This window comes from Antennarius striatus, chromosome 10, assembly GCF_040054535.1.
Source record: "Antennarius striatus isolate MH-2024 chromosome 10, ASM4005453v1, whole genome shotgun sequence".
Lineage (NCBI taxonomy): Eukaryota > Metazoa > Chordata > Actinopteri > Lophiiformes > Antennariidae > Antennarius > Antennarius striatus.
The window spans coordinates 10338250-10348930 of record NC_090785.1 but is presented as its reverse complement, the minus strand read 5'-3'; the positions used below and the strand labels follow the sequence as shown (position 1 = coordinate 10348930).

The window sequence follows — 10681 nt, the reverse complement described above, 5'->3', positions numbered from 1 at the left end:
ATAGATCACTCTCTCCCTCCTTACTGTCCAACCCAGCATACAAGTCATCAAAAGCCCCTTGTTTGGCCTTTGTTACCTCTACCTTCACTTTGCGCTGCATCTCCCTGTACTCCTGTCTACTCTCCTCAGTCCTCTCAGTGTCCCACTTCTTCTTAGCTAACCTCTTTCTCTGTATACACTCCTGTACGTCCTCTTTCCACCACCAAGTCCCCTTATCTACTTTCCTGACTGTGATTAAGCATTTCCTTCTTCCAAAGACTAACTGATGCCATCCTTTTATGAAAAAAAACAAAAACACTTCTATTCTGTCAGTAAGTTACCTTAAATCCTAATGGCAATATGGTTCTCTGGGCAGTGAATGTGCAAACAGCCAAACAGACCTCTTCAGATCCTGTGGTCCCCAATTTTGGGGGTGATGGGGCTTCAGGTTGAATATCCCTTGAGGAGGCAGACGTATCAGGGACCAGTCAGTCGCTGGCCATTTTCTGGGCATCATAGTCTACTACTGGGAGAATCATTTGTAAAGATGCCACAACAACAGATGAAGACCCCCAGAGGATGAAAACCAACTCTAATCTTGTCCTCGATCCAGCCAGTCCCCCCACCAGCTGACACACAGACCCCGATGGGGACCAAGCAACATGAAGACAGACCAACCAACCATTGGCAGTTAATGTCCAAGCACGTCAATAGTTATTCAACAAACTAAGAAAACAGTAAACGGAATCTTGAAATTTTTTTATTCATCATAAATTGTGAAAATCCAGTCCATTTCTTTAATGCATTAATTCCTTGTACCACCCTATGTTATGTTTAAAGGTTACTTGATCTGCAGGTGTTTTGTCATTCAGACAACTCATTGACAAAGATTCCAGACAAGTTGTGTAAGAGCAAGATACTGTAACTTGAAGGTCAAGGCAATAGTAATTATTCAGACTAAATTATCACATGATCACAAGATGTCACATAGTTCTAATCTACAGAAACCGTGTGACATACAAACAAGAGACCTGTGATCAAAACCACTCATTATCTATAGGTGCCTTTGAGGTTCGAGTGAAAACATTTCTGCTTGGACTCAAAGGTGGAATGTAACCCAATTCATCACAAACCAAGTGTGATTAAATCCCGCTTCAAAGCAGGGTGTAGTCAAAGTGATGTATTGTAATTTTCACTGTTTGTCCGTCCATCTGTTCATTTGTTAGTATATCCATCAATTTCTTTGCAACCATTGCAGATAGAAAGATGAAACAAAAAGCACATTACTCAGGCAGCAAAGGGGATGAAAATGACATGATGACCTTGATCTTGAGAAAACTAGGTCAAGGTCAAATTTCAACTTTTGTACACTCAGGAACCGGATAAAATAGAACGAAAATATGCTTGGAATAAAAGAGCAACAGAAGTAGATGAATGTCCTGTGGTCAAGTACAAATAAAACAATTTTTAATTACATTATAATTGGCTCACTTTATATTTGTGTCATTTGAGGCACATTTCTAGGCAAATCCAAAATGATGCAATGTCAAACACCAAGTTGAAATGAATAAGATATATACAATTCACCTTATTTGTAATGCACTTTGAAAGGAGAGACAAATGAGGAACAACTTATAAAGGGAACTGTAGTAAATGCTGTGGTGGCAAATAGTTCTGTCTCTCAAAAGACACCTGTGATCAGCTGAGATTCAAACAGCATATGTCATTTAAGGGATTTAGGACTCTTATTTGTTAAGAATGTTTATTGAAAATAAATATCAACAGCTATTTAAAAAAAGTATTAAATGCTGTAGCATCCGCTCTTTACTCTGCAGAGAGAGAGAAAGAAAAAACAGAGTTCAGGATGGATCAATCAGCGCAACCTTTAACCTGATTATCTGCTTCTTTTCCTTTTGACTTTTTCCTTCAGGGGTCGCCACAGCGAATCAGTTGCCTCTATCTAACCCTGTCTTCTGCATCCTGATTATCATGCATTACTAAATGATGCTACTGCCTGTTGACATAATTTTAAAGATGTATCTAGTGTCATACCCCAACAATAAACTCCATTTTTGGAACATGGTACATCCTTAACTCTGTGTAGAGTATACCTTATATTTACATGTTTTACAAAATGTATGTGTTTACTTTTTCTTTATGCAACAGAACTATGAACAAAAAACACATTATGGTGTCATGTACTGTATGTGGAGCTTGGGTTATGTAGGAGAATCTGTTTCTGATTATACACACACAGGATAGAATTTTGGGAATCGATGCACTAAGATCAGATCAGTGTCTTGTATGTATCAAACACAGATCCAGAAACCTGTCGGGAGCAAGCATACACCCGTTTCAGTGAAAATGGTGCCTGGTTTGCCGGATTAAGGAATTTCTGGCGTATTTAGTAGAGCGACTGAAAGAAAACACATATCAGAGGGAGTGAACTGTTGAAGAGGAAGGAAGCGCACGCCTATATAAAGGCAGAGTTCTGGAGAGAGGAGGGGTGTGGTTTCAGAGCACATTTGAGAAGATTCTTAGATGCTGAACTGTAAGTACTGAAAGTCCGTAAACTCAAGACAATCTTGCCTTTACTTCTGGATTTTACTTCTTTGACTCTTCTTCTTTGCCTGGTGGTTGTTCAACCACTGACAGGATTATTCAAAAAAGGATTGGACTGAATTTTACAAAACCTTGGGAGGATGAGAAGTGGGTCAGACATGAACTTGCAGCTTTGTGAAGCAGATTTGGAGAAAGGGGTTGGGTTGTAGCTGGGGCTTTTTTTTGTTTTAGTTTATCTCTTCTTTAAGTAAGTTACTGATTTATACTGACTGTGTGTGTGTGTGTGTGTGTGTGTGTGTGTGTGTGTGTGTGTGTGTGTGTGTGTGTGTGTGTGTGTGTGTGTGTGTGTGTGTGTGTACATATATATGTACTTGAAAATGAATGTTGAAATTGATGGCCGGAACTGACTCACTTTTCTCATGCGTGGTTTTGTTTTTGCTAGGTGCAGTGACAGAACCCACTGGAGCTTGCTGGTGAAAGTAGTGTGTTTGTCTGCCTGCGTGTCTTAGCTTGTGTGGAAACATGGCAGTGTGCAGGAACAGCGGGAAAATGAAACACTACTTTACTTTTTTTACGGGTCTGGTGGAGTGTTTGTGTTTTGCCGGAGCCATGTTTGGATGGGCTTCACTTGTGTTTGTCCTGAAGTCAGAAGGCTACTTCAGCTACCTGTGCTTTAACACCACAGATGCAAATGCAACACAGGTCTTGGGTAAGTTTGATATTCTCACTACTTCTCCTGAAAGAACCTGTTTGACACAAATTAAAATACAAGACACAAAGGAAAAAACAAATCAGACAGACATTGGGTATTTTTTCTTATGTTTTCAGTTGGTATTTTTAATAAAATATTTCTCTCTTTTTTTACGTCTAAAGATTGCAGTGAACAGGATGAACAGTTCTCAGTCATTTTCACCATCAGCTCCTTCATGAACAATTTCCTAACCCTTCCAAATGGTTTCATCTTTGACCGTTTTGGTACCACGGTCGCTCGCCTCGTAGGAATGTAAGTCCAACAATCTTAATTACTTTTGGTTGATAAACAGTCAGTTTCCTTTCAAAACTGATTGTTTATTGACTGGGATGTTCCATCTGGACCATAGCCAGATGAGATAGGCTTCAGAATAACTTGTGAAGTGTTTCAGATAAGCGGCTGAGGACAAGATGATTGGGACCTCTGTCAGTAAATATGAAATATGAGGAATGCCTTCCTGTTTTGCTTCTCATTCCTCTTGTCCTTTTTACTTCTGCACAAATTCAAGTACTGAATCTGAGTGGGCTTAAAAGCAATGCTGTTTAAATGAATTGATTCGTAATTGACTTATACAGTGATCTTATAACTTACAAATGATTGTTAGTACATTCGCAGTAGTAGGACTAAAACTGGTACATGGCATTATGTAACTGGTTGCATCGACCTGGTATATCATACATGAGATCAAAGAAGATAAAATAAGAGAATGCTTACTGGCATTTTTTTCATTCAAAACCCAAATGAAAAAGGCAAAGCAGTTCCTATTTAGCAAATGTTTGTAAAGATTTACGTAATCCACACTTCATGTTTTTGGATTCGACAGTAAAAGTAACAAAACAAGGATTTTTGAATTCTTCTGTTTTCTTTAAAGAAACCTATTCTCGAAACATGTTTTCTTCATGCTGCTTCTGAAGCATGGCTGGGCCTGTCTCTGTTATTTGCCCAGAGGGTTATATTGAATATGTTGGCTTCCAATAAGAAAATGGGCATTGTTATGTATATGAACTAAACCTCATATGCTCCAGGTAAGAGGAACGAGTAGGGCAGGTACAATAGTAGGCATGGAGAAAAATAATCGAAGAAAAACATTCTAAACAAGGCAGTCAGAGACTGCAACATCCCGCAACACCCCTTAATCCAAAAATTTTACCCTGACCTACTTTCATAGTTAAAATACATCACCGCTTTGAAGCAGGATGTAATTAATGTTTTGGAAAGTATTTGACAGGTATGCCAAAGACAGATGAACATGATTAAGATAATGAAGAAATCAAACAACACAGAAAACGGCACTAAAAATACTTCAGTACCTATAAGTAGAAAGAGTGACAGAATCACTCAGAGGGGAAATACCTCGGGGAAAACGGCTTTATTACCTACAGACACAGAAGGCCATTGCAGAAATTGCACTCTTTATAATCTGGACTGGTGGTATATGTTTATAACCATAATAAAGTTCATTCCAGGGGAATCTAAGACAAGATAAGACAACAGATCCAGCAGGGTGAAATGTTATGAAAGGAGAAGAGGTTTATAGCATCAAACATTATGATGAGATACGAGCTAAGGGCTACAAGATTGTAAAATTATGAAGATTAATAAACAATATACTTTTTGCGAGTACTTTATAATATAAATGGAAAAATGTTACAAAATATTTAATTATGTGTATTTTTGTTGAAAATTGGCACAGTTTTATAAGAAAATGAAAAAAAAAAAGAAATTCTCCTCACACCTTGGTTCAGACCCACTTCAAAATCTTATCATCTCTTTCCCATTCCATGAATCACCTCGGCAGTCATTCTTCGCAATCCTATGTGAGATTTATGAGATTATAAAATAAATCAACAACTCCTTAGTGGGAGTTTAAATGAGTCAGGATCATCATCTCCAAAGGAGGGCCCCAAATATACTGTATCTAAATCCATTACAACAGACTGCTGCTATGCCACCCATGTGTTTAAACATAAGAGTATGAAATGAGAGCCAAATGCCAAGGAATGTAAATAGTTTGACAGAAGGAGGCGAGTTGGATTTGTACTTTGTATGGCCAAGAAAAAGAAATTAACACCAGGCAGATCTAGAAAACTGTACAGCAATGCTTTTGGAATGAATGGCATGTTTTCTTTAACTTGTGTCCCGACATTTTTTAATTCTTGAAATTAGATTCTGTTTGTTTGTCTTATCCTTGAAAATATTGAACATCCTGATTTAATGCTTGATACTGTGAAACAATGGCGTTTCTTTTCTCCACCAGACCTCTTTACACTATGGGCACTTTGATGTTCGCCTTCGCTACTCCAGGTGAAAACATTTCTTTGTCTCGTTCTTCTCTTTATTAGAATTGCAAATGCTCACTTTTGTCTTTTTCTACCAGCAATGTCGGACCTGCTCTTCGCAGCTCTCCCATTCCTAGCAGTGGGTGGCATCATGCTCCTGATCACAAACATGCAGGTACGGAAGCAATGATTCAGAATAGAAATTAATGAATGAGTTTTGCATTAATATTCTATTATTTTCTCCATAATTCAAAGACGTTGTATTACAAACTAATAGTATGTTTATTTCCTAACAAAATCAGACAAAAACTGATTTTCAAAAAACAAATCAGAATGATGAGGCACTGGAGAAAACTCATTTCATTTTGGTATAGATCTGCATGTAGGACTTTCATTTTAACATCTGTCATAAGATAATCCATTAATTGTTATGTTCAAAAAAATAGTCTAGTTCAGACTCAGATAATAATGTGCCCAACCCAATTCCTTACGGCTCAATTATCATGTACAGTCCAGTCCAAATCCAAGAAAGTGTACTCTGACTCTTGTGTATCAAAAGAAAGGTGCTTTCAAAAAAGACATGATCTGAAACCACCATTCAGGCTAGTCCCATGATCAGTGCATGAGGATGGCTGAATAACAACTCTGGTAAGAGCTTTTGGTTTGGGGGCACAGCTTTGAATCTATTTTTGGTTCACTGTTTTTTGGTTGTAATACTGTCCCAGAGAAGCCTCATGATTTCTTTATCGGAAAAAAACCCACATTGTCTGGCGCTGGTAGTATGAGCAGTGTAGCAGTGAGACAAAATCACTTCCAGATGTTGAAGCAGAAACTAACCTCAGCTGTAGCCAATTTGATATTTAATAAGACAAAGATGAATCCTAAGAATGCTTTTCCTCGGAACCTTTAAAGTCCCACAGACACTTAAATGCCATTTTGATCTCTTTTAATCTACTTAATTTCCTGTCCTAAAGGTTGGAAACCTGTTTGGTTTACGTCGCTCCACTATCATCACTCTCTACAATGGAGCTTTTGACTCATCATCAGCACTTTTCCTTGTCATTAAGGTAACAGCCATAAGCTATTCTTATGATTTAACTGTACAGGACACTATATTATTATGCTAATACTATACTATATACTATACTAATTATATCTAACACATCTTTTCTTCTCCTGCAGATTTTACATGAATCTGGAATCTCTCTCCAGGCCTCCTTCCTCTTTCTCTCCGCCTGTAGCATCATTCACCTTCTCAGAACTTTCTTCCTGATGCCCAAGAAATTAATTCCTTACCCACTGCCTGATGGGTACACATACGGGTACAAAAACACAGAAGACACCTCATTTATGTTTCAGGACTAAAATTAGTGTAAATATTCGATCCACTGTGACATTTAACCTCTTTCAGAGTAACTTGCTGTAAATCAAAGCCTCTTCTTGACCAGATGTCACAACAGACGATAGAAAGTGGCAACACAGAGATGTCAAATGAAAAGACACCAAACAAGGATGCCCCTGTGAATCAAGGTGTGCGCAACTAAAAAACTTGTGCCGTTTATTACTGTGTAAATTCCCAATATGCTACAACGGAATTACAAAAACTCATGTCCTGTTTCTTCACTAGAATGTCATATTTCCTCCTTTGGTTCTCTTTTTCATTCATTCTACATGTCTGAACTTGTCTGTCACAGAGAGAACACTCCGTCAGTGCCTTCTGTCGAGGCTGTTCTTGTTGCATCTGCTTTGGCTGTCGGTGATACAGCTAAGACATTTGCTCTTCATCGGTACTCTCAATCCCTTGCTGCAGAGGTTGACAGAGGGAAAGCATTCCCTGGGTAAACACACACGCAGCTCATGACTACATCATGTTGTCCCTATATTGTAACGAACGTGCATGAACAAACTAAACCAACATGTACAATTGCTTTAACTCATTTTAAATCCACATCACCCTCCCTTTGAACAAGGGATGTTCAAAAAAAATTAACATGACCTGCCTGAAGTAATGTTATGAGCAAGAAGCTAATGTCAAGGTAGTAGGATTGGTCATAAAATACACAAAGATTTGCTCCAGTCCTTTACTCTGAAAACCCTCTCTATGTTTGTGTGCCTCCACAGTGAGCCAGTACCTCAACGCCTTCGCTCTGACGCAGCTGTGCGGCGTGCTGTGTGCTCCTTGGAATGGTCTCATCATGGACAGACACAAGGGCAAACCTCTCGCTGAAGGTAATAAACACATGGCATCATAACCATAACCAAGGAATGCGACAAGCAGATCTACTACCACGGTGTCCTGGGTCCCAGGCATCGCTTTCATCAATCCTATTGTACATAAACCTCAGCCCTGATGCTCATTTCAGTAGTTATGAGTAAAGGTTCTAAAGGTGTCGTGCTTGTGGATCTGAACTGTTGTTTAGACTGTGACATCAATAGTAAGAGCTTTATTGAATCACTGGCTTCAGATGCAGGTGAGGGCCTCTAAGCTGTAGCCCCACTTCTGTAGAGAGTGCTGTTCACCTGTTTATACTAAATGTATTGATATGATATTGTTGGAAATCCAAGTTAATGTAAATCTGGCTCCTCAACTTACATTTAAAGTAGATCAGATAAATGGTTGTTGAGGTAGGTGAATTATATAGAGACAGACATGCAAACAGGGATTCCTTGCATTATACACTGGTCTGCCAAAAAAAGCACGTGCAAGTTCTCTCCTGCGTACCCTGAAGATTCTCGGCGAGGTTAAGGTCTGGACTTTGAGGTAGTCAATCTGTGTGTGAAGATTATGTCTAATTGCACAAATTGAGCCCGATGAATTGTGGTGATCTTTGCCATCATGCCAGAGAAAATCCATTGATTGAAAAACTTGGTCACTCCGTTTATTAAGGGTGTCAGCTGACATTGTTTTGTTGGACATAAAAGCAACTCTGCTACGGTACTGTAGACCCGACCAACACAAGCAATCCTATATTATAACACTACTCCCACAAAGTTGTGTAGCACGCTGTTTTCTTACAATGACTCATCCATCACTTCCAGTCTTTATGCCTTTTTCTCAATTAGCCACACTGAGATGTGTTTTTCGCAATGCTACACAGCTGTTCAGTCCCAATCCATTGAGCTCTCCTCACATTGTGTATGGAAATACTATTGAATTCATTTTTAAGCATAGCTGTGTGTTCTTCTGTTGACTTTTTTAAAGAAGTGATTCCTAGTAGTGTTCATCCGATGGTAGATTCTCACCTATTTCCCTGGTGAATTCAGGTGGGGACTTTTTTTTTTGACCTGAGATACCATCAAACTGTTTAACATCGACATTGACGGTTGCAACTTCTATCATTTTTATTTGTGGCTTGAATGTCAATAATACATCAACAATAATGCATACTTTGTGAGGGGTGTGTCAGATGTAGGGAATTAATTTATTTGTGTTCAGTAACACTTTAAATGCTTTACAAATCAGTTGTGAGTCACTTGCAGAGTGAGTCGTGGATTGTGAATTTGTATGAAGTCACAGCTTTAGTTTCCTTTTAGATCCTTTAGTTTACAGAGTCAAGTTGCACCTTCTGTGATGACTTCATTTAACCTCTTTGGATTAACAAGTGATTCTGTTTGCGTACTTACAGGAGAGACTGAAGAACAAGCAGACCTGCGTGCTTCCGTTCTTTCCCTTACCCTGACGTCAGTTCAGTGTGTATTGTTTTCCATCAGTGCTGCCACACCCTACCTTCCACTTCAGTACCTCACCTTCATCCTACAGGTGATCAACCGCTCTTTCCTCTATGGTGGCAACGCAGCTTTCATCAGTGTGGCGTGAGTATGAAATCACACGCAAATAAATAATATATGATAATATGAACAATATCCACAAATTTTTCTTTTTTGTGAGAATGATGCTAATAAATAAGATGTCCGTTCGATATAATTATACCAAAAATGTTTACATTATGGCAAATAGTATTATTCTTTGTTTACATGCAACAAATTCATGAGAGATTTTATAAAGGTCATTTACAGGATGGGCTCACAGAAAACACGGTCCTGCCAGTCTTTTGACCTTTCACCTGCAAGACAAACCAGGAAAAAGCCCAAAACTGGCCCCAAATGGGCTCCAGAATTTTTTTCTGTCAAAAAGCTGATGGGTATGGTGGAGAAGGGCATAGGACCACTGATGATTTTCTTGTGACGATATGGTTGTGCAATAATTTTCTTTTAAGGTTTATTTTGATACCAGTTATTCAAAAATCTGGCACCACAGGCGCTTATTTAATTTTTTTTTTAAAGTTACAAACACACTATTATATTCTTATATACAGCAGATAAATGAGAAATTACATTTTGCGTGTGTGTGTGTGTGTGTGTGTGTGTGTTTGTGTGTGCGTGCGTGCGTGCGTGTGTGTGTGTGTGTGTGTAGTTTCCCATCCATCCACTTTGGGAAGCTGTATGGTATGGTCTTGGCTCTGTCGGCTGTGTTCGCCCTGCTGCAATATCCCTGCTTCATTCTGGTGAACGATGTTTTGGATGGTGACCCTCTATACGTGAGAACATTATACTATATTTTCATTAATGATATTACAAATCCCACCATCTGTATTCACTTTGGCCTCTCTTTCCTTGTAAACATCTTAATCTCTGTCCCATCCTGTATGCAGGTGAATATCGCTCTGGCGCTACTCAGTCTGTTCGCCTTCATCCATCCCATCTCCGTCTACCTGTACTGTCGAAAACCCGCTTCCTAGCCAGCCAAGAGTCTCGTGTAGCACCGCTACATTTCAGACTATAGTGACGTGCAGTTTGGAGAGCTGTCATACTCCGCCAGCTGTTCGAGCATGGTCACATGCACAATGAGTGAATCCAGTAATAATGATTTTCTTGTGGGCTCGCTGTTGTGGATGACCTCTAACCTCTGGAAAGACTGCCTGAAGAACATTATTTTGTTTACGCTTAGTCATCTAACTCATGTTTTTGTAACATATTTTTTAACGGTGTTGTGCTATTCCCTAAAAAAGAATTGTAACTGCCAGTAAAACACAGATTACATACAGTTATCTGTTTGATAAATAAATGTTAAATCCAAATAAAGATGTCTCAGCATTTAGTGGGAAGTGGG

At 38.9% G+C, this 10681-nt stretch overlaps 1 protein-coding gene across 2 annotated transcripts; it reads left to right on the top strand.

Moving 5' to 3' along the window:
- Window positions 1-2423: 2423 nt before the first annotated feature.
- On the top strand, window positions 2424-10681 carry slc43a3b (solute carrier family 43 member 3b). 2 transcript variants are annotated; one of them, XM_068325634.1, is made up of 13 exons: window positions 2424-2530; window positions 2984-3250; window positions 3415-3544; window positions 5550-5596; window positions 5670-5746; window positions 6546-6638; window positions 6754-6893; window positions 6983-7101; window positions 7266-7409; window positions 7693-7800; window positions 9198-9384; window positions 9986-10109; window positions 10224-10681. In XM_068325634.1, the coding sequence occupies exons 2-13, from the start codon at window positions 3064-3066 to the stop codon at window positions 10308-10310; spliced, it is 1443 nt and encodes a 480-aa protein (XP_068181735.1). In that variant the 5' UTR covers window positions 2424-2530; window positions 2984-3063; the 3' UTR covers window positions 10311-10681. The 2 variants fall into 2 exon arrangements, with proteins under 2 accessions (XP_068181735.1, XP_068181736.1); XM_068325635.1 differs by lacking the exon at window positions 2424-2530 and adding an exon at window positions 2537-2788.